We start from the raw sequence: 25,173 nt of genomic DNA, 5'->3' as shown, positions 1-25,173 counted from the left end.
CACAAAAAAAAAAAACTTTCAAAATTAACAGTGGACACAACTGAGACATCCTGGTTTTCTGCCTTGGCAATGGACATCAAGGACAGTGACGACTGACCAGTTCCGGTTATCAAGTTCTAAACATGAAAAACTGACAAGCATGTGACCAAGGTATCACCACACACCTTTTTTTTTTCACTTCCTCTTTTTGAGTAATACTCTTCCTCTCATTTTGTTAAAACTAAAACCAAACCAACAAAATGAGGAGGAATGACTTCCAAACTGTTCAAAAAGCAACCCTTGCACTCTTGACTTCCTCGTCTCAGATCTCCCTCTTTTGCTAAAGCTGTGCTCAGATAGCGCTCAACACTGAGACCTTTGTACAAAGCTTATGTACTCAGAAAATGTTCAACACTCAGACCTTTGCATAGAGCTATTGTACTCAGAAATTGCTCAGCATCAAGACCTTTGTGCAGAGCTGAAAGTACCCAAATACCAAGATCTTTGTACAGAGTTGAAGTACTCAAAAGATACTCAAGACCTTTGTACATATGATGAACAAATAGTAAAGAGTGGTAACTCTCTCCATTCACAAGGTACACAACAAGTCAGTGCTGCTTATGCTAATGATTCAGCTAGCACACAGGTAAATAAAAGGTACACTGGAACAAACCCAGACACTTCCTCAAAAAAGGAAGCGCCGGGCCTGTCCTTATACTGATCACTTGACATGTGCACACAGCAGCAAAGACTGAAGAGCTGTGCAAACACAGATAAGCTTTTATTCAAGACTGGCATACCCTCTTTAATCCTGAACAAGCCACACAGAACACATGAACAATACAGAACAAACACATGGTTGCCTCGGTGGTTTTTCAACTGGAAATTAACAAATAATGATGCCATTGAGACATATGTACAGAGCTGGCGAAAAAATATCATCAATCGACACTGACCTGTGACGAGAACCGCTACGAGATCGACGAGGGCTGCGAGCCTTCTTCTTTTTGCTGTGGGAGAAAAAATATATATGTATATATATATATATCACCAACACATACTTTAACATAACCAATATATATATCACCAACACATACTTCATAACCAAAGTATTTAAATCATAAAACAGAAAACATTCTTTCTTTTTTCTTATCAAAATAAACCTCCATATGCTGCAAACTGGAAAAGATTCCCCCTTTTTTTTTTAAACAGAAAATCAACTTTAATATCCTATTCTATTTTACACTATCTCCATTCCTATCATGATGATCTAATTACAACTCATGCAATCACTAAAATTTCACAAAGCTCAGATAGAAACACTGGAAAACAGTGATCATACTACTAACATCACTGATAGTGGCATCATGAAAATTGATTCTATCATCCTCTTTACTGCAGTGCAAATTATAAAAGTGTCCTCATTTTTAGCCAGATTAAATGAATGCCAAATAATCAGATTTTTAAAAAATCTATGCTGGTAAGAAAAAGAAAAAAACAAATGTACTGACTTTTTTGTAATTGTTTTTTTCATTTGTTTTTTGTTTGTTTGTTTGGTGGTTTTTTTATGAAAAGACTTATACATATGTTTGCTATTCCTGCTCAGTTAAGGCATTTTTATTATTTTGTGTGTGTGTGTGTGTGTGTGTGTGTGTGTGTGTGTGTGTGAGAGAGAGAGAGAGAGAGAGAGAGAGAGAGCGAGCGTGTGCGCGCGTTTGTGTGAGCGCACGCATTTGTGTGCGCTACCGCACCTGCTGTAATTTCTCTTTATGAGATGATAAAATCATTCTTATCTTAATTCATGTGCAATATAATACATGTAATGTTAACCTTGGTGTATTTCAATGTTTACAATAATGATTAATTGCAACATTTTGATAAAGTGAATATAGACAATACTTTTTATATGGATGTTTTATATGTTACTGTTTCTTCTTAATTAAGTCATGGTTAATGTTTTATGTTGAGTAATTCTCAAAGTTTGTTTTGCTGCACCTGATGTAATTTCTCTTAACGAGAAAATAAAGTTCTTATCTTATGGTGAAATAATAAAGTAAACATTCAATAAGAAAAATTGTTAATACAAGTAAACTTAAGTTTGATTTTCCCTCCTCTAAATCATAAGTAACTGCATTATAAATTTTGTTGCTGCTTACAAAACAGTACCTTCTAAAGTCAAAGCATACCCTGAGACAAAATGGTGTCAACTCATATTATGCTTTAGAAAGTACTGGTTATCAGATTAAATGGTATTCATTACTATCATCAAATTCCATGACTTTTCACTGACTTATAGCATAAAAACGTATCTTCTCAGACTTTCAAGTGAATGGAAAAAATATCTTCCATTTTCCATGTCTTTTTCTGTTTTCCTGACCTGTGTCCTCAACTTACTAAAATAAAAAAAACAGCAAAAATCACCAAAGCAAACACACAAACAACAACAACACACAACCACACACACATACACAACAAAACACACACACACACACACACTCACACAAACACACACCACACACACACACAAAAAAAAAATCCTTACGCTGGAGAGCGAGACCGCCGAGGACTTCTCGACTTGCTGCGGCGCTTCCTGGGGCTAACGCTTCTCCGCCGCGAGGATTTTACCGGGCTGCGAGAACCGCTGCGCCTGCGGCTGCTCCGCACCGGGCTTCGTGACACGCTCTTCCCCCGGCGCGCCGGTGCGGGGCTGTCTGAGCGATCCCTGCTCAACAGATTCAAGGACAGGGAGTCAAGCCACAGGACAAGCGTCAAGATGCATCGCACACATCCGCTAACATCTGCTGTTCTGGCAACTTTTCCAGCACAGCACACCTTGGTTTGAACAGTGTTTTATTTCAAACTTATCACAATAAAATACATAATATTTTAACGATGCTAATGAACTGTTACCTTCCAAAGAGTATTTTAATTTTCAACACTATTCCATTTCAAACATAACCCAATACAATACATAATATTTTAATGATGCTGATGAACTGTTAACTTCTGAACAGTATCTTATTTTCAACAGTATTTTATTTCAAATGTATCACAATACAATACATAATATTCTAATGATGCTGATGAACTGCTACCTTTTGAACAGTACCTTATTTTCAATGGTATCTTACTTCAAACATATCACAATACAATACAAAATCTAATAATTAATGATGGCAAACTATTCATGTAATGTTCAAACATATCGCAACACGATACATGATTTCATAACAAATGATGCCATGGTAAACTATTCATGTAATGTTAAAAAATATCGCAATACAATACATAATTTAATAATGGATGATGGTAAACTATTCATGTAATGTTCAAACATATCGCAAGACAATACATTATGTAATAATCAATGATGGTAAACTATTTACGTAATGCTGTAACATGTGCAGAGGAAATCAAAGTGCTTACACACCAATCATTCACACACACACACACACATAACCCATGAACCAGAGGGATGAAAGATTAAACTGTAAACACACGGAAGAAGAGAGCTAGAGAAACTGTAGACCGGACAGACGGAGGGGAGGGATGGGGGGTATTTTGGAAAGAGGTAGGCCAGACTTGAAAGAGCTGAGTGCCGAGATTTGACAAGTTCTACAAGACAAGAAGAAAGTCTTATACAAAGTCATGTCATATATATATATATATATATATATATATATATATATATATATATATATATATGTATATATATGTACATATACACACACTAAATATGTGATGTGTATCTCTGAAGGTATGGTGATGACACTGACTATAACAGAACAACTTTGGTTGTCACTGTTGAATGGGGAAGTCAAGATGTGTGACACAGGAGTATTGCCCTTCAAATCAAACTGTGTTGATGAAAGCCAAGCAGACTACAAAAGGGCCATTTCAGTGCCGAATACCTGTCAGTTGTTAGAACCAGTAAGTACTGCCTACACATTAACACAGATTAGGCAGGAAAAAAAGAAAATAAAGACCAGGCGGGTAAGATTTCTGATATAAACACAAAACAACAAATAAATAAATAAATAACAACTTCTGACATGAACACAGAACAGGGAAAAAAAGAGACAGAGAGAGAGACTACGGTGGCAAGGCAGTGAACTGCCAAGTCACCCAAAACCTGTGAAGTGGACAAGGGGAATTACCTCTTACGGGACGATTTCCTGTCACTGGCAGCCTCACTGAACAAAAACAAAAACAAAACAAAACCTCTCACAACCAAACCCCACAAACATCAACAACAAACAACAGATGACTGACCATAAGTATCTGACATTCAAAGCTGTCTGTGACAACTCAATCAGAAATAAAAACCAAACATTAAAGCTGGACAGCTCTGTTTCAGTGTCACCTGCACAATCCACAATGAAAACATCCTTCAGATAAGTCTGGTTGTGGCTCTGTGTGTGTGTGTGTGTGTGTAAAGCCGAGACATTTAGCACAGGAGTATCGCCTTTCACATGAACACAGAATATTAGGCAGCAAAAAGAAAATGAAAAGAAAACCAAGAAAAAAATGAGGTCTTTTAAAACAATACAAAACCAAGTTAAAAAGAAAAAGTTTTGATATCTACACAAAACAACACGAAGGAAAAAAAAAAAAGGAAAAAAACCAACACAACAAAACAAACAAGAAAGGCAAGGCCTTCAAGACTTACTTGTGATACACACTTAAAGAAGAAAAAAAACTTTTTAAAAAAATCAAAAATTAGTTTCTTGAACTGTGTTCTCTATTCGTTATTATAATTATATACAGCTTCGCAAAAAAAAGGCTTCAATGCAGATTCAAACCACGCAAGTTTGGATCGAGAACGAGTGGTTTTACCCACCGTGCTAACATGGATTCAATATTGATGTTCAAAAATTATTATTTGAGCATGTTCTTTTAGCAGAATGAATAGACAGCGGCAATCAAAGTCGAAATGTGGTTTAAATCATGTTATTCTGGTATATCTCAGGCATTTAAAAAATTTCTTTCAAGTCCAAAGTAAAAGAGATGTTCCCATCACCTCAAAAACACTGCAATTATGTCCATTTTTGTAGATCTGCAGAGATCCGTGATCGACAAGCTTTGTCTTTCCACTCACTGAGAAACAACACCACCTTCCATTCAATTTCTTTTTTCTGTTCATTCTAGTTTAATTCAGTATCAGTATCCACTTTAAAACATTCATATGCAGTAAACACGTCGATGATTATTAAAGAAATTCTTTTAATTCGGCGGTAAAGGAGACATTGCCATCGCATCAGGCTTTGCAACATGCTTTGTCAAGATCTGCACTGACCAGTGCCATGTGGACAAGGCAGTGAAACACTTGATTCAAATTTTCTTTTCTGTTCATTCTAGTTAATTCAGTGTCCACTTTTGAATATTCATATGCAATAAACACATCAATAATGTAGTTAGTGTCACTGTATGTGTTCTGTCCAGAATGTGTATTTCTTTGCTTTTAATTGCGAACAAGAAAAACAAGGTCATGGTGTATTCTCATCAGACAATCGTGAAGCTGCAAAGAGGTAAGAGCGGTTTTCAGAATGTGGAACGAACATGAATGAAATAAACTGTTAATGATTTGGAAATACGGCTAAATTTGAGAGACTTACTACCTATTATTGGTATGACTGTGAAGATTTTTTTCCCAACAATTTTTAAGCCAAATGGCAATGTTAAAGTTTACCATGGACACACAGACACACACAGACAACCGAACACTGGATTATAACACAGACTCACTTTGTTTACACAAGTGAGTCAAAAACGGCATTTGACATGAACACAAAACAATGTCAACAGGGAAAAAGAATCAGTCACAAGACAGAGACTATGGTGGCAAAGCAGTGGACTGCCAAGTCACCCAAAACCTGTTAAGTGGACATGGGGAATTACCTCTTACGGGACGATTTCTTGTCACTGGCAGCCTCACTGAACAAAAACAAAAACAAAACAAAACCTCTCACATCCAAACCCCACAAACATCAACAACAAACAACAGATGACTAACAATAAATATTTGACATTCAAAGCTGTCTGTGAGTGTGACAACTCAATCTGAAATAAAAACTGATCATTAAAACTGGACAACTGTCTGTGTCAGTGTCACCTGTGCGGTTCATCTGTACACAATGAAAACACCTTTCAGAGAAGTCTGGATGTGGCTCTGTGTGTGTGTGAAAGTCACGACATGTGGCACTGGAGTATCGCCTTTCACATGAACACAGATTTTCAGTTTTCAGTTTCTCAAAGAGGCACCACTGAGTTCCGACAAATCCATATTCGCTGTACCACATCTGCTAGGCAGATACCTGACCAGCAGCATAACCCAACACGGTTAGTCAGGCCTTGAGTGCATGCATATTATCATATTATATTTGTGTACCTAGCAGAGTGGGATTTCTTCTACAAAATTTTGCCAGAGGACAACACTCTCAATGCCATAGGTTCTTTTTCAGTGAGCCAAGTGCGTGCTGCACACAGGACCTCAGTTTGTCGTCTTATCATAATGACTAGACACTCAGTTTGATCTTCAGTCAAACGTTCGAGAAAGGACGAGTGTGGCATTTGAATCCAGACCCTCACAGACTCTCTGTATTGGCAGATGAGCATCTTAACATGAACACAGAATATTTGGCAGCAAAACGAAAATGAAAAGAAAACCAGGAAAACAAAAGATCTTTGATATAAACACAAAAAAAGTCACAAAGAAAAGGTTTTTGATATAAATGCAAAACAATGTGAAGAAGAAATGTTTTTTGACATTTACACAAAACATGAACAACAAAAACAAACAAAAACCAGCACTTGACAAGAACACAAAGCAATGTCCACAGGGAAAAAGAATCATCCACAAGAGAGAGACTATGGTGGCAAAGCAGTGGACTAACAAGCCACCTGTAAAGTGGACAAGGGGGATTACCTCTTACGGGACGATTTCCTGTCACTGGCAGCCTCACTGAACAAAAACAAAAACAAAACAAAACCTCTCACAACCAAACCCCGCAAACATTAACAACAAACAACAGATGACTGAAGATATGCATTTGACATTCAAATCTGTCTGTGATAACTGTCAGAAATAAAAAAACTTATCATTAAAGCTGGACAACTGTCTGTGTCAGTGTCACCTGTGAGTTCATCTGTACAATGAACAATGAAATATCTTTCAGACAAATCTGATTGTGGCTGTGTGTGTGTGTGTGTGTGTGTGTGGAAGTTGAGATATGTGGCACAGGAGTATCGCCTTTAACGTGAACACAGAATATTAGGCGGCAAAAAGAAAAAAAAACCCAAAAACAAAACAAAAACAACAACAGCAACAAGAAAACAACAGGGTAAAAACGGTCTTTGATATCAAAGCAAAACAAAGTCATGGAGAAATGGTTTTTGATGTTTACACAAAAAATGATGAAAAAAGAAAAGAAATGAAAACAAGCAAACAAAAACAACCATAAAAAAACCCACCAACATCTGACATTAACACAAAACAATGTTAACAGGGAAAATGAATCATTCACAAGACAGCAGTGGACTAGCAAGCCACCCAAACACTGTGGAGTGGACAAGAGGGATTACCTCTTATGGGACGACTTCTTGTCACTGGCAGCCTCACTGAACAAACACAAAAACAAAACAAAACCTCTCATAGGTAAACCTCACTGACATCAACAACAGACAACAGATGACAACAAGTATTTGGCATTCAGTTATCTGTGACAACAAACTTGGTCTGAAAAAAAAAAAAGATGGACAGCTGTCTGCGTCTGTGTGCTTCATCTGAATGATTCACAATGAAAACACCCAGCTTAAAAAAACCAAAAAAAACAACATTCCCTCACACACTTGATCAACTTATTCAATTGTATAATGCAGTTAAAAATGTTCACATGCATGGATGCTTCTGAGTGTACAGATATATACCAAGAATGAGTGTGTATGTATGCAAACAAATATGAAGTGTGCATGTGTATATGAGTATGTGTGTGTCTGTGTGTGCTAACGCCCACATTTGTGTACAAATATGTACACTTAGCCTATGTGTGTAAGTGTGCGTGTTGGCGCAAATGCATGCGTGTGTGTGTTTTCACTATTTTTCTTTCCTCTTGTATGCATAATCCCATATAGTACTGATAAATCATAAAATAAACCCCACCCTCCTCAAAACTACACAATATCAAGCATCTGTGAAGCTGCTCAAAGCATTTTTGTGTGTGAATGTAATGATATGGGCATAACAAACACAACACCCACATTCACTCTGAGTCAGAATTCGAGGTGATCCCAATATTTCACTCCAATGCCACACCTTAGCAAAGTCAGAATCATGTTAAGTGGAATCAATATTCATTCCTTGTTGTTAATGCAGAAACTGAATACCCAGGATGTTCAAATTGTTCAAATGGAGTTTACTGATGTCAAGCACAATCCCTGATGTTATGCGTAAAATATATCTGTTTTTGTTTGTATGAGGCTTACAGATTTAGGGAAACGGTCATTTCAGTCTGGTTTCCACTGCCTATTTATCAGCAAACTATGTTTTGTTGTTGTTGTTTTTGCCCCTTCATGAGGGTCTATGGCCTACATGAATAAACCATTCATTCATTCATTCATACTGCAGAAATGATGGTATTATCACATTATCCAGAAACTGATGATATTATCATACTAACTACAACAACAACAACAATCACCATACTGAAGCAAACAAAAACACACACAAAAAAAAAGAAAAGAAAAAGAAAAAAAAAAAGCCTTTCCATATCAGAAGCTACCAAAAGCACACTGATTAATTCAATACAGAACCAATATGAAACGCATTCTCTCTCCCAAACTGACACAGCTATAACGAGGAACAGAGTACCTGCGAGTCTTCTTGGACCCTGAGGCAGGGGCTGGTTCACTACACAAAACAACGATGGAAAATAACCGTTTTTTTCTTTTTACAAAGTCAGAACAATACCAGAAAAGCACAAAACAAAACAAACAAGAGAGGCAAGGCCTTCAAGACTCACTTGTGATAAATTAAGTCCCCTAGCATTAATTACAGAGTAACTTCCCTTTTTTTACTATCTGCACCAAAACGTTTGCAAAATAAATAAGAATTCCATGCTTAGCAAAAGAAGTTCCTGTTTGAACAAAAAATTATAATAATGACTCCTCTTGTTGTTGTGTCAGAATAAGAGGTCAAAATGCCAAGTTTAGAGAATACAAAAAATATAAATATAACAGTAAATGCAGTTTGCATATTATTAGGCTTCTTTTTTTAAAATTTTTTTGTGCCCATCCCAGAGGTGCAATATTGTTTTAAACAAGATGACTGGAAAGATCTGAATTTTTCCTATTTTTATGCCAAATTTGGTGTCAACTGACAAAGTATTTGCAGAGAAAATGTCAATGTTAAAATTTACCACAGACACACACACACAGAGACACACGGACACACACACACACACACAGACAACCGAACACTGGGTTAAAACATAGACTCACTTTGTTTACACAAGTGAGTCAAAAATACATACCAAAAATAAACAAACAAACAAAACCAAAAACATACTCAGACCAAATATGTATGACATCCAGTAATTATCTAGTTATCATCGAGCTCTGAGACCAAATATGGTATCCTGTAATTGTCTAGTCATTACCTAGCTCTGAGACCAATTAATATGGTATCCAGTAGTTATCTAGTCATTATCCAGCTCAGGGACCAAATATAGTATCAACTCATTATCAAGTCATTATCTAGCTCTGAGACCAAATATGGTATCCAGTAATTATCTAGTCTTCATCCAGCTGTGGGACCAAATGTAGTATCCAGTCATTATCAAGTCATTAACTAGCTCTGAGACCTAATATGGTATCCAGTAATTGTCAATTAGAACCAGCTTGAAGTCAAGAATCTGTCTTCCCGGACAAATGACCACAAGATGGTTCACTCTTTATCTCATCCTCTGCACCCACTCCTCCATCCCAGTCCATTATCTTTTAATTTGTTTTATCCATATTTACTATCAGTTGATTTGTTCTATCCATAATTACTATTACACAGTTTAAGCCTTCATATCTGGGACACACTACTTTAATAAATGACACACTAATACACCAAATCAAATTAAATAAGAACTGTGACTGATTTCCTTTTCTGGTATTTAAATAATCAATGACAAAAACAACTTAAACTCTTCAACTGGGTTGATATCTTAAAGCCAGTCTTCAAAGCATGCATACTAAATTGACTACTACTGTCTAAGAGGTACTGGCTGTGTGATAATTCAATGGTCTCAAAGATACATGTACCAGGGGTATGATCATTCAGTAATGAACACAAGTCTGAAAAAAATCATTATAATTTTCTGAGTCTGATTCATGGATTTGATACCATTTAAGTCAAAACCAGCACAGTCCTACTACACTGAAGTCAAAACCATACGACCAACCAAGGGAAAAGGAAGTAGGAAAAACCTGTCCTTACAAGAATAACTCTCAACACTCAGTCAAGTCAACACTCGATTCATCATAATACTAAGCCCCTCCCCTCAGCTTCAAACTACCTCAAAGACACAGCGGTTCACCATTCAAGAAGCGGGAAGGCAGCCTAGTGGTAATGCAACCAAGAAGTAAGTGTCCACAGGTTCAAGTCCCATAATATAATACCGACTGGGATCTTTACAACCATCCACTAGATCTTAAGTGGTGATCTGAGAGTTAGTCTTTTGGATGGGATGATAAACTGAGGTCCCCAGTGCAACATAAACTTTGCACGCATAACAGAACCCACAGCAACAAAAGAGCTGTCCCTGGACAATTCTGCAGAAAACTCCAAGCTGATGGTAAAACAAATGCACTTGCCGGCAGCAAAAAGAACAGGGGATGGGTAGGTGGATGCTGCACTGTGGTGACACACTCTCCCTGAGGAGAGCAGCCCAAATTTCACAGAGCAAAATCTGAAGTGCTATATGCTCTCCCAACTCCCTGGGGAGAGCAGCCCAAATTTCACAGAGCAAAATCTGAAGTGCCATATGCTCTCCCAACTCCCTGGGGAGAGCAGCCCAAATTTCAGAGCAAAATCTGAAGTGCCATATGCTCTCCCTGGGACAATATGGACACCTCTCCAGAACAAAGCAGTGAACAAACTGAATCAAAACCAACAGCACATCAAGCACACACTCATTCTCTGAGCCCATCTCTATACTCCTCTTCTTCTTCTGTGTTCATGGGCTGCAACTCCCACGTTCACTCGTATGTATGCGAGTGGGCTTTTACGTGTATGACCGTTTTTAACCCGCCATGTAGGCAGCCATACTCTGCTTTCGGGGGTGTGCAAGCTGGGTATGTTCTTGTTTCCATAACCCGCCGAACGCAGACATGGATTATAGGTTCTTTAACGTACGTATTTGATCTTCTGCTGGCATACACACACGAAGGGGGTTCAGGCACTAGCAGGTCTGCACGTGTGTTGACCTGGGAGATCATAAAAATCTCCACCCTTTACCCACCAGGCACCGTCACCGTGATTCGAACCCGGGACCCTCATCTCTGCACTCAATCTCAATCTGCCTTTGAACAGAAGCACATTCAACAGCCAAAGCTGCAGAGGTCAGAATTTACTGACAACTACCCAGTGACAGAAATGAGAATTAATAAACTATAAAGCGAGCTGGTGAGGCACATAAAGACCTCAGGCTATGCGTCTTCCCCTCAAGCACATAATTATGTTAGGTAGGAGGTGGCGACAAGAATGCAAGCTGAAGAAGGCCCAGTGATTTTCTATGAGGCTGCTGATGAAAAGCTGTCTGGTGGAGGCCTGTGCTTTTACAACAGTTCAGCTTTAGACACAGATCTTAAAGGGATATGTGTTTCGGAATCAGTTCAGCTTTTGTTAGAGCTCCTTCAGATCTGATTTTTATATCACTTTAGCTACAGGCGCAGATTCAGGAGAAATGTAAAAGCAATACATTCAGCTTTACAACAGTTCAGCTGTAGAAACATGAGATTCATGAGATATGTGCTTGTATGGGAATTCAGCTCTGAAGGTGATGCTTAATAATTAAGAGAAAAAAAGTGCTTTCACAACATTTCAGTTTCTGACTAAACTACAGGAGATACACACTTGAAAAGATATGTGCTTTTACAGCAGTTCAGCTGTGCAAACAGAGCTCACATGATCTGTTTTTATACTGGAGGTCAGCTTAAAATACAGTGATTTTAGTGATAAAGAATGAAAGAAGAGAGTTAGAAAGTGTCTGTGTGTGTGTGTGTGTGTGTGTGTGTGTGTGTGTCACTGTGTGTGTGTGTGTGTGTGTGTGTGTGTGTGTGTAGCAAACGCTGGTAGTGGTAAAATGGAGCATGCAGACAATGAACTGGAGCTTACTTTCAAGTACTTGATAAACTGTTGCTCTGAGAATACTGAGCATCACATCAGCTTTGTTTTTACAATGTCAGAACAAAGCCCCCTCACTCCCTCTCTCTTTTTGTCTCTTTCTTGGTCTGACAAAACTTAAAATTTAGTTGGGAAAAAAATCTTACCCACCAAAAATAAAAACATGAACAAGCAACCCAAACACTATGACATAGAAAGTAATACATACACAAAGCTTAACAAGCAAAAAAGCACAACCACTATCACATCCAAAGCTCAATACATGTCTTTTTCTCTTCCTCCCCCTTGTTTTCTTCTACAAATTGAATCAATTCATGATGCTTACAGTCTTGCTGACTGCACAGAGGCCATTTCATGGCTGAACACATGTCATTTATTAAAACCAGCTGAACAGAACCAAAAATAATGTTAAAAGGCCACTCTAGAAGCAGAAGCACTAAACTACCACCATAAAGCAGTATCACATTAAAGACCCACTTCTACTTTCAAGTGAAAGCGAAAGCCTCATGACCACTATGAAGTAATATCACATTTAAGACCCAATTCTACTTTCAAGTGAAAGCAAAAACCTCTGTCTCTATTAACTTTTTTTTATGGTAAACAGCTTTGCTATAAACAGTTGTCTTCCAGTGGGTATTTTATAATAATAAAAAAAAATTAAAAAAAAAAAAGAAAGAAAAAAGAAAAATAAGTGCAAATGACAGGACATGGTATTAAACTGAAAATTACAGAAAAAAAGCTTAATACAAAACAAACACAAGATAGTCATGCCACATCAACAATCCTCTTTCCTGTCTCTTCTGAGCACTTTCTGTGGGGTCTTTTTCAAGACGGATCCATCTCAGTCAATCTTAAAGAACCTGAGTTTTTAGCTTTATTTACTTCCTTGTTTTAATCCTCGAGATCTGATTTTTGTCAGTTAATAAGATGTGAAGTATGTGCATCTTGGCTTGGTGGGGGGGGAGGATATTTTGATTTTTGTTGAGTTTAACGAGTTCCGTCTCTTCAACAGTAGTGCTGAAGAGAAACAGTGATGGGATACAAAAATCGTTTTCTGGCTCCACACAAAGTAAAACTACCATTATGTTTATCACAACAATCCAGTTTCAAGACTGCTGGCAAGACATCTACCCCAACACAACCATATCCTAACAAAGCCACTCTGTCAACAAACTCCTAAAACACTAATTCTGCTTCCACAGTTGCTCCTTTCTGGTCACTCTTTCAGCTCTTATCTGTTTCTCACATACAGAACCCTTCATAATGCATGCCTTTTTCTGTGCGTGTTCTTGAACAGATTTGTTGTTAGCACATACATGAATGCACAGCTGATCTCAAACACATATAAAAGAAAAAGGAAAACCAGAAAACTAAACCAAAACTGAAGCAACCAAGATGGAAAGAAAGGATAACAAAACCGCTGAACTCCACTAGTGACCATAATCTTACCTGACAGTCTGTGTCTCAGACTGCTTGACCGTTTCCTCCTTCGTACTAACCTCCTTCGTACTAACATTAAAAACAACACAATCTTTTCTCAAAACAATAACACCACCAACACCACCTTTTCTCAAAAACAACAATGAAGCAAAGGAATATGGTGAATATGCTGCAAAATATTGACAAGGAAAATATAGATGAGGATAATGCTTGTTATGAAAATATCATTCACTAACAACGAGGATAAATTAAACGATGATAAATCTAGTAATGAAAATATCATTCATTAACAAGGATAAACTAGTGGATAAGTTTTGGAATGAAAACATTAACTATCGGCAATAAAAAAAGGTAATTTTGATGAGGATAAATTTTGTAATCAAAAAAAGCATTTACAATATTAAAAAATTCCATCAAATAATGACATTTTCAAATGTCACATTAATGGTTAACAAAACCCGTTTGATCCAGAACAAATTTAAACAATCCAGACCTTATTGTCATAGAAGCGAGACTTTTCTTCCAGCTGCAGATTTATATATTATCTTTAATTTGATAAGAGATCACTAGTTATATTCATCATGTTCTGGCATCCTGCCCAACAGTGAATAAAACACACCAGTATTTATATTTTCAAATGCAATGAGCAAACAACACAATCCGGCTATGTTGGTACATCAGTGGGAATGCCCAAAACATCAGTGCTGACAAAACATCAACCACCACAATACAATGCAACATCATACACATCTAAAGTAACTGATAGTGATACATTCAAAATCACAACAGTTCATAAAACTTCTAAAGTAACTGATACATTCAAAATCACAACAATTCATAAAAAAAACATTTTTTCAAGACCACTTGAATGCAAACGCCACACTGGTAAAAATGCCACACACACAAAGTGCTAGCAGTTCACACACAAAAAAACAGATACAGAGTGCTAGCAGTTCACACACAAAAAACAGACTCTAATCAAAGACATTCAAACACAGACAACTACACAAAATTTAAGCGCTCTTGCCGTTGGTAAACACGACTTCCAATGAACGTTCCACAATGCTACTCATACACGTTTACTACCGATACCATAATTTTCGGCAGACAAGGCGCTGCAGCGCATAAGCACACCCATGAATTTAAAGAAAAAAGTTATTTTGAACATGTTTAAACCACATCTTCCAATAATCCCAAAAAGGGGAAAGTCCTCCATGCTGTCTCATGCAAAATGGCTCTGTTGACCATAGACATTTTCTGAGTAGTGACATCAACTTCAGAAACTGGATCAAAATCTGACTTGTTTTCATGTGTTTGGTGACTCCATTTATCTGCTGTTATCTGATTTTTTTTTTTATTATTAATTTTTTACAATTCTGAAGACTTCAGTCAAATGTACACTGTTGTCAAGCACCAGTTCATTAACTTGCACAATAAGAATCCAGTCTTCTATCCCTGCTTTCAGTCCTGGCCCCTGTCCTGCTTTTCATGTTCTGGAAGATCAGGAGGTGATCAGTTCATTTTTCTCATTTCTCTATTTCCACACCATAGATTTCTCCCCAACTCATATACTGCTCTTTTTTTCATGCCGAAATGCGAATTGCAATCATGTTCATTTGAAATTTAGTGTCATGTATGATTTCATTTAAATTTAATACGATGGTGAACATGAACCATGTGGCAGTGAACTGTGAAGCATGTAAATGTTGCTGTTTGGTGTGATCATGTGCATTTATTGTGATCAACAATGTTGTCATTCATTGAGTTTGTTGTGACAGGTAGAACCATGTGGCAGTCAAAATTTAGTCTTCTGACACCGATATACGGCCAATGAGATGCAATGTTTTCAGGCACATATAGGGTGCATACTGCTAAGAAGACGCAGGAGTCACATCATATCAGTATTAAAAGATTAATAATAAAAGTTGCGCCTTGTAAGTCGAAAAATAGGGTACCACCAAGTCAAGGTTCCAACACTCCACAAATGACAAACACCAACACTGTGAAACATACCTGGGGTCCAGTCTGGCTGGGGAGCGGTCATCCCCGGAGTGAGGGGCCGCCGATCCTTCCCGCTGCAGGGTGGGAGGGGAGGGGGAGCGGGACATCGACACCTTCTTCTCCTTCTCCTTCTTCTTCTTCTCAGACTCCTTTTCTTTCTTTTCCTTCTTCTCTTTGCCTTTGCCACGGGACCGGGACCTCGAGCGGCGCGGGGTGCGGGAGCGGGACTTCCGTCTGGTGCCCCTGCTCCTGTGTGGGGCAAGAGAAACAATGCCCAGTTTCAGCTGTGTTTTCCTGCCACTGTATGGTAAGTCAGTCGGGTCGGACAGTCAGTGTTGGGATGATTCCCAAAGGCCTAGGCTGCAGCACTAAGAGCCAGTGCAATGTTGCCTCCTTGTTGAGAATCACAGTCCTTCACAAAAGACTAAACTGTAAATGACTTCCAACTGCAGTAGTGAAACTACTGATCATACAGCTCTTACTCTATTGTTGACCCAACTGTAAACTTATTTCAATCTTTTATCATAAGCGACCGCTAGCCATTTCCTGCCACTATTTAAGGTTCAAGGTCCCATAGACTTTCATGGCCATCGGGGCAGTGAACTGATATTCACTGTGTCTAGGGCTCAGCATAGGAAGACAGGGCCCAGTCCTCTCCTTCTGATCCCTATTTAAAACAAATCTAAAAGCTTTCCTTTTCAAGCAGTCTTTACATAATTATGGCACTCCGTTTTCATATCTGTATTCCATGGGTCCACATCCATTTTTTCCATCATGTTTGTGTATATGTGTGTATGTGCATATGAGTGTTCCCTTGTGCTTCGTGTCTGGCTGACACATCAGTGTTAAGCGCTTTGAGAGATATGACAATGCTATATAAATGTACTGTTACAATCATTTTTTTAAATGAAAAAATGCGCAGATGACACTGTGAGTGCAAGACAACACCAAGAATACTTCAATAATGCACAGGTTACATCAAGAGTGCACAGATAACATCATGAATACATGGATAACATCAATTAAAAAAACAAAACTTGTAACAGTAGCTCAAGGAGGCGTCTCTGTGTTCGGACAAATCCATATACGCTACACCACATCTGCCAAGCAGATGCCTGACCAGCAGCGTAACCCAACGCGCTTAGTCAGGCCTTGAGGGAAAAAAAAAAAGTGTGCTATTAGGCATCATACAGGAACAAGTCAGTCACAAGTCAAAGTGTGTGTTTTAGTTCCTGTTTCAAACTTGCTGAATCTTGCTGTGTACAACAACTACAAAACTACAAAACAGGGTATATTCATTATCATACAAATGAAATGTGTCATTACAATTTTCATTTGTATGATAATGAACATATACAAAATTATCTATAGCGTTATTACTCAGAAAAACATCCTAAAAATCTGGTCAAAAGTGAACACAATAATCTTCTTATATCAAATTACATCTAAGATCGGCAGCTAAAAAAATGCCAAAGCACTTCAATGATGTTGCTGCTTCTTTTTGCAAAAAGAGACAAAACACTTTACAAATTTCTTTTTAAAAAAATAACACCACAATTGAAATACAAAAAGCAGACTAAAACATCACCCAAATACAGGAAAAATATAAAAGCAATTCAAGAAACCTGATAGTCTGACTGGTCCCTTCTAATCAGAAACTGCTTGATCTGAGCTGTTTATAATAAATAATAATATTTTTTTTAAAAAACTTTCCCATTTCATTGAAATAAAACAAACCTGTCCTAAAGTAACTGTTCTGCAACACGCATCTGAACAATTAATCATAGCTCTGATCTTTTTTTTTTCAAACCAACTGTGAACAATTAACAAGTTTACCAGAATGCTTTCAGTCTCCAAATCTCAAGTATTCATCACCTCACTCCTCAGTATTTTCTGAATGAGACCTATGCAATATGTGTAAGAAATATCAAGTGGACTGACAAATGTGATTCATTAATAAGATGCGAGTACATGTGTTACCTGGATCTGGAGCGGCGAGCAGAGTAGGCCCTGGGAGGGGTACGAGAACGGCGCCTGCTGACAGAACACAATAGTTGTTTTTGAATGTGTGCCACATCTCAAAACCAAAAACAGTGATTAAGTCTGTGTCAACACCCCCCAAAAACAAATGTGTGTGCGCGCGCATGAGTGTGTGTGTGTGTGTGTGTATGTTTGTGTGGCAGTGTGCATGTGTACATGACAATTGTGCGTGCGTGTGTGTGTGTGTGTGTGTGTGTGTGTGTGTGTGTGTGTGTGTGTGTGTGTGTGCGTGTGTGTTGTGTGTTGTGTTGTGTGTGTGTTGTGCATGTGTGTCTGTGTGTGTATGTGTGTGTGTGTGTGTGTGTGTGTGTGTATCTGTGACAGCGTGCATGAGTACATGACAATTGTGTATATGTGTGTGTTTCTTTTTGTGTGTGTGAAAGTGTGCACAAGCACACTTCTTGATATCATACTTAAACTGGACAAAATATATTAATTCACCAGCAGCATCCATATTCAGGTTGTTGTAACAATTCTTTTCCAACAGAAAACATAAGACAGAATTTTTTTCTAATCAAATTTTTTTTTTTTAAATTTAAAATATAAAAAACCAGTAACTTTAACCCCAAAGACTATTCACCAGTAAACTTTGAGAATGTAAAAAAAAAAAAAAAAAAAAAAAAAGGGCAACAAATGGGTTGTCCCTGGCAAAATTCCATAAAAAAAAAAAAATCCAATTTGACAGAAAAACAAAAACACTTTCAGGCAGGAAATAGAAAGGGTGCTCTCATTGCTGCGGTGCGCTTTCTTTGGGGACAACAGCCCAAATTTCATTCAGAAAAATTTGTTGTGACAAAAAGTAATACAATACAATACAAAATAAGCTCATGTCAGACAACGCATGCATGCACGCACACACACAAACTCACTTTGAACGGGAACGAGAGCGACGTCTGGGCCTGGAGTTTGACCTTGACCTTCTACGCCTGCAGAAAAGAGATGTACTGTCTTTGATAATTCTGGCACTCTCATGGAAAAACAGTAATCGCCTATAACTGTCCACCCTTACCCGTCAATGGAAAGGAAAACAAAGAACAAATCAAAATGCAAAACATACTGAAAATAATTTCTATTGGACATGAGTGATGGTCAAGTGGTCAGTGGACATAACTTCCATCCTGGAGATCCATCAGGTCCACGGTTCAAATCCCAGCAGCAGCAGGTGGACAGATATCAAAACGAATGATTCTTTCCATACCCCAGGAACAACATAGATGTGCAGACTTGCCTCAGTGCCATAAGGTGTACATAACTGTAACTGCAGGTAGAGGGTCAACTATGCACACTAAAAATCTCATTTTCCCACTCACAATAGCAACAATATATATCTTTACCTTTTCATTTTTTCTTCTTCTGTTTTTTAGTTGTTTTTTTTGCTGTCCAATAATCTGCAATACTTCAGTGGCACCAACACACACCACTCCTTCCAAGTCCTTCATACACAGCCACACCCAGATTCGTCTGTCGCAGACACAATGATGGCAGTCCACAGGAAACCACTGATATTAAGTCGCCAAAAAGCCACACACCAGGAGACCCTGAACTGTTGCTGAGTCACGTAAAAGGTGCTCAGTAGGGCCTGTTCTCATTCATTTTAATGTACTTACAACAGCACCTTCTAAGACCCCTACTGATGACAATAACTGCTTAGTCACTGAACAAATATCTTTACTGGCTGCACCTGAAAACAGTATATGGCTGCATAAAAGCTGGATAAACATGGTCAGGCACATAAAAACAGTCATGAATGTAAATAGGAGAGCTGCAAATAAAGAAGAAATATAATCAGGTGCAATAAATTACTCTAAATACTCTCAAAGATGATATCATAATCATTTATATTGTAAAAAAAAAAAAAAAAAAAAAAAAAAAAATATATATATATATATATATACTCGTATATTCATCTATATTGTATAGACATTACTACAAGCACCCACACACTGTCTTTTCTATGTTGCCTATAGGCCAGCACAGGTTTTCCAAACTTTAAGCAGACAAAAACCCATCAGAACTAAAAAGCATCTCACCGGAACTAAAAAACATCTTTTTACATAATGACATGAAGAAAGAGAACAGGAAGAATAAAAGCACACGTTTTCAAACAATCACACGTGCTCATAAATGTACATACAAAAGCAAGACCAGAAACACAAATCCTCAGTGCACCACTGAACATCATGCTTAAGTCTGGATGCAAGTAAGCATCATAGGAAGACAATTACGGATTAGTAATGCAAGACCAAAAGCCAGGAAACAGGGAGTTCCATTGTACACAATACACTTTACTGAGCATGTCCAAAATAACTCAGGACCTTCCAGTTCTTCAGCTGTACAAAACCTGGAATTCACTGCCTTTTTTCACTCCCTAACAGTCCCTCACTCACATCCTTTAAAACAAATCTAAAAACATTCCTTTTTCAAGTAGTCTCGACATAACTGAGGCACTCCATTCAATATCTGTGTAATGTTGACGTATGGTGCTAGCATGGCTGAGTGGATTTTGCCAATGTCATCGCACTGTGACGAATAAAACATACAGACATCAGCTGAGTTGCTCTCTTTATTTCTTTTTCTTTCAGTTTTCTGGCTCGACTGCCTCCTCTCGCACAGTCTCGCTCTCTCTGATTTTCGCACATGTGCATTTTGTGTGCATTTGTATCTGAACATTTGTTCGCTCTCTCACATCTGTATTCATGGATCCACTTACATTTCCTCCATGCTTTGCACATGTGTGCAAGCATGTGTGCATGCATATTCTCACATGCTTTTTGAATGCGTCAGCAGAACGGTGAACAAGCAGTCTGCTTCAGTGCAGACCAATCGCATTTCCTTCCTTCATTTTCACTCTCGTACCTACCTCCATCAACCTCCCCACCCGAGTTTTCTCAGAATGGAACCCCAGCAGAGTGCGCATTCTCACTGAGATGAGGCCTGTGCAATCAATAAAACGTATCAGCACAGAGACAACAGTTTCTGCCTTTATTCATTCCTCTGGTATGACTGTCACTTACGCAAAAAGCATGCAGTGGTTGGCACGTTTTAATTAATTGACTTTGGCCTCGAGTTGGATATTTCATCACATCGGCCTAGTTCAGAGCAAACAATTAGATGATGTTTCAGAAAAACAAAACATCCTTTCCCTTACATTTGCAAAACAGCTACATTAGTCTAACAGGTCAGGGATAAGCACAGATAATTTGAAAAGTGCAAAACTCCTTAACAGCGCTAACTTCCAAGCCTTCAGAATATACAGAGGTTTAATCATTAAGCATTCTAAACATTAAATGCAACAATAAAGAAAAAAAGTGCAGGAAAATTGTTCATCAATTTCATGAAAACAATCCCGAAGTGCACAAGAAAAAAGAAAGCCCATGCGTTTATAACCAGCCATACTATGACATTTGCTAATAAGAACCTGTTTGCTACTGAATGAGAGGCTGTCCAGGACAACTGAACGAGAAGCCTTCTTTGTAATTGTCATCATTATACATGAAGCATGGCAACAGTGTCCAAGGGAACAGTTTCCATGCAAAGAGTTGTGTGTGTGTGTGTGCGGATGTGTGCGCGCACACATCAGTATGTGTGTGTCTGTGTGTGTGTGTGTGTGCATATGATTCATCCCAGCATGATTTCTTTCAAAGGATACCTAAAAACTTACATCTCACTAAAAACTGAAAGAAAAATACAAATTAAGAAAAGAACAAATGATAAACAGAATAACAAACCCAACTGAAAACCAAAAACCAGATAAACTAATACTCTACATATAGCTCAAACAAGTAAGTAAACAGAAAAGAAAGATAATTTTTTCAAATATGTTAAGACTGAAACAATATGAGAGCAGTATATGGAGGCTGAAGGCAAACAAAAAAACAAAACAAAAAAAACAACAACAAAAAACACAAACAAACACAAGAAAAAACCAAGGAAGACCTACATACAAACAAATAACAAATCTAAAACCATTTCAGTCTTAAAAGTTCCCCAAAAGAAACAGACACAACGAAACTGAAAATGATACACACACAATCCAAAAACAAAACACACACACACAAATAAATAAATTTTTAAAATGCTGAAAAAAGAAGAAGCAAAACTGATGATGAATGACTGTGTTAGCCACATGGAAAAGCTTACACCATGCTGCTTTAATACTCACTCCCGAGGTGGGATGACAACAAAGCCAGACCTTCACAAAGACAGATAAAAAAAACAAAAACAAAAAAAACAAAAAACGCCACCACTCACTGATATGACTGCCGTCATCAAAACCTTTCAACTTTTATCAACATTGCAGCTACTTCCACTAAGCTCACCAACAGATGCTATTACTAAATAATTCCTGCCTGACACGAGTATCATAATAAAATCAAACACTGCCTATCAAACACTCTACCACACCCACAGCTAATAAATAAATCAACACTCTTTGGGAAGAGAAAGGTGTCACACACTGTGTTTACAGTTACAGGTGATCATTGAATTTGCCAATCAGGACAGCTGCAAGAAAAGCTGTCAGGTCAACAGGTGAAGTGACAGCAGTGAAGTGCTCAATAAATGCAGCACTACAGCTAAGCCTGAGTGAAGTGCTCCTTAAACGCTGTATAACAGCTAAGTGAAGCGCTCCTTCAATGACACTCACAGCTAAACTAGTTGAGGACTGGCACCAATTATAACACTCACCATTTTGCCCATACTAACTTGAAGTAATAGCTTATTTTTGACAATAACAGCAATAAGAACTTTTTTTCCTTCTTTTTTTTTTTTTTTTCAAAATGCATCGAAGCATAAAATACTGCTTCACTGGAAATGCTGCATTACAACTACGCACTGAAATCCAGAGAAGGAAGAGTAAGAAGAAAAGAAAAAAAAAAACCCGCAGAAAATTAGTGGGCTCTTTCACTCACCTTGATCGGGAGCGACGGCGCCGAGGTGAGCGCGACCTTGAACGACGCACACGCCGCGGCGACCTCGACTTTCTCCTTGAACGTGACCTTGATCGACGACGGCGGCCTCTGGAGCGGGACCTTGATCGTCTCTTGGACCGAGACCTTGAGCGACTGCCACGAGAGCGGGACCTTCTCCGAGACCTCGACCTTGATCGTGTAGTGAACTTCTCTGTAACATGACCTGTCATTTCAAGGTCAAAGCAGTGAACGAAAATCACAACAGAAGCAACTTAATAAAGAAAATTTTGTTTATTCCACTTGTTGATACTTCACACAACTCCAAACACTCTCTGTTCCAATATCTCTCTTCACAATTGTTCTCCTTTTCTTAATCACAATGTTGACTGTTATTTAGCTGATGTGAAAAAAAAACCTAATCAAACAAAAACAAAACAGAAATTAGGTGAGGTCAAATATACCTGTGTGTGAGCGGGTTACACAAAAATGTCCTGATCCTGTCTTCTGATTCACACACAAGTTGGTAAGATGCATATGAAAGAACCTTTGCTTTGACACCATCCCAACCCCAGTCCTTTTGCACTGTGAGCTCAAAGACCATTGTGCATTAAAAAATGTCTGAGTTGTGAGAGAGAGTTCTGGCACAGAGCGTAATACCTGCAGCAGCAGCAGAGATGAGAGACTGGGCCTCTTGCACTTTCTTCATGGCTTCTTCCACCTCACGGCGTGATGCCTCCTGCGACTTGGTCAACGGCTTGTTGATGGAGCTCTTAGCATGGCTGACACTGGGAAAACAGAACAAAAAAAAGCAACCAAACAAGTGATCAGAAAGAGTGTCACACAGTTTTTCTTTGCCAAGAAGTTATCCATGACAGGTTATTTATGACTGACCATCATCTTTTTTTTTTTTTGCGCGTGTGTTCAGTCTCAGAAGGAAAAAAAAACCGCCAGTAATCCATAATAGTTAATGAATGCATAAGCCACGCCCTTCAACAATCATTTATCCACACCCGTCAACTATCACATAATCCACAACCGTCGATGATTTTGCAATACACACCCATTAACAGCCATGTAATCCACTCCTGTCAACAATCACATAATCCACACCAATCAACAATACTCTAACTGACACCCGTCAACAATCCGTTAACCCATACTAACAGTTATCAAGCATGAAACTATTCAGCATAGACGAATGTCTCTAATGGAATATGGCTACCTAAATTGGAAGGTAAAAAGGTAAAAAATAAAATAAAATAAAACAACAACAACAACAACAAAAAAAAGAAAAAAGAAATACCATGTAAAATCTATTCAATAGAACAAAAGCAGATGGACACTGAAGCACAAGAACACAGACAATAACAAAATAAATACACCTGCATACACAAAAACTAAAAAACAACAATTTTTAACAGGGTGGTATGAATTTCACACTGAGAAACCTGCAATGACAAAAAACAGAAGAAACCTGCTGTGACAAAAAGTAACACAACACAATGGAATATAGCGCAGGTGAAGAATCACACAGAGAAACCTGCTGTAACAAAAAGTAACACAACACAATGGAATACAACGCAGATAAAGAATCACGCAGAGAAACCTGCTGTGACAAAAAGTAACACAACACAATACAGCACAAAGAATCAAACAGAAGAAACCTGCTGTGACAAAAAGTAACACAACACAATGGAATACAGTGCAGACAAAGAATCACACAGAGAAATCTGCTGTAACAAAAAGTAACACAACACAATGTAACAGTGCAGACAAAGAATCACACAGAGAAATCTGCTGTGACAAAAAGTAACACAACACAATGGAATACAGTGCAGACAAAGAATCACACAGAGAAATCTGCTGTGACAAAAGGTAACACAACACAGTACAATACAATACAGCACAGCAGAAGAACTCACGTGATTGTGCGTCCATTGAAAGAGACACCATTGTAGCCCAGGTAGTTGGCCACTGACCGCTGGTCAGTCAGCTCCAGGTAAGCCGCGCGGGCCACAGAGGTGTCCTCTCCTGCCATGCGCACGTACTTCACCTCTCCCGCTTGAGAGAAGAAGCTGATCAAACTCTCTGGTGTCTGTAACACACCGTCACAACAAAAATGCACGCTGAAGATTCTTTTATCCATGTCTGTATTCGTTGGTTTATTATGGAAACAAGAACATACCCAGCATGCATACCCCTGAAAACGAAGTATGACTCCTAAATGGCTGGGGTAAATGAACAAAAAAGGGTAATACACGTAAAATGTTACATGTCTTTATGAGTGTGAATGTGTGTGTGACTGAAACCTGATTGAATGACACAGGAAATGAATGACGAGCACCCAAAGGGCTCTACCCAAGTAGACAGCCTGTTGTGCAAATGGCTCCGTGTTTGTAAAGCGCTATGGGCTTC

At 38.3% G+C, this 25,173-nt stretch overlaps 1 protein-coding gene across 35 annotated transcripts in view; it reads right to left on the bottom strand.

Annotated features, from left to right (window-relative positions):
• Window positions 1-25,173, bottom strand: part of LOC143295270 (uncharacterized) — a 35,963-nt gene that overhangs the window by 2,682 nt on the left and 8,108 nt on the right. Inside the window, exons 5-19 of one of the 35 annotated variants that reach the window (XM_076606860.1) lie at window positions 24,681-24,853; window positions 23,416-23,543; window positions 22,759-22,981; window positions 22,011-22,040; window positions 18,718-18,774; window positions 17,789-17,845; window positions 15,821-16,057; window positions 13,817-13,876; window positions 8,846-8,884; window positions 7,561-7,596; window positions 6,905-6,940; window positions 5,878-5,913; window positions 4,137-4,172; window positions 2,522-2,701; window positions 936-989 (exon numbers count right to left, since the gene is read on the bottom strand). In XM_076606860.1, coding sequence (XP_076462975.1) covers window positions 936-989; window positions 2,522-2,701; window positions 4,137-4,172; window positions 5,878-5,913; window positions 6,905-6,940; window positions 7,561-7,596; window positions 8,846-8,884; window positions 13,817-13,876; window positions 15,821-16,057; window positions 17,789-17,845; window positions 18,718-18,774; window positions 22,011-22,040; window positions 22,759-22,981; window positions 23,416-23,543; window positions 24,681-24,853 — 1,382 coding nt within the window. The remainder of the gene's footprint in view (window positions 1-935; window positions 990-2,521; window positions 2,702-4,136; window positions 4,173-5,877; window positions 5,914-6,904; window positions 6,941-7,560; window positions 7,597-8,845; window positions 8,885-13,816; window positions 13,877-15,820; window positions 16,058-17,788; window positions 17,846-18,717; window positions 18,775-22,010; window positions 22,041-22,758; window positions 22,982-23,415; window positions 23,544-24,680; window positions 24,854-25,173) is intronic. The other 34 variants (XM_076606861.1, XM_076606862.1, XM_076606865.1 and 31 more) reach the window with 34 other exon arrangements.

Source organism: Babylonia areolata, chromosome 20, assembly GCF_041734735.1.
Source record: "Babylonia areolata isolate BAREFJ2019XMU chromosome 20, ASM4173473v1, whole genome shotgun sequence".
NCBI classification, from domain to species: domain Eukaryota; kingdom Metazoa; phylum Mollusca; class Gastropoda; order Neogastropoda; family Buccinidae; genus Babylonia; species Babylonia areolata.
Note: the sequence above shows the minus strand (reverse complement) of the source record. Positions and strands in the feature narration are given on the sequence as shown.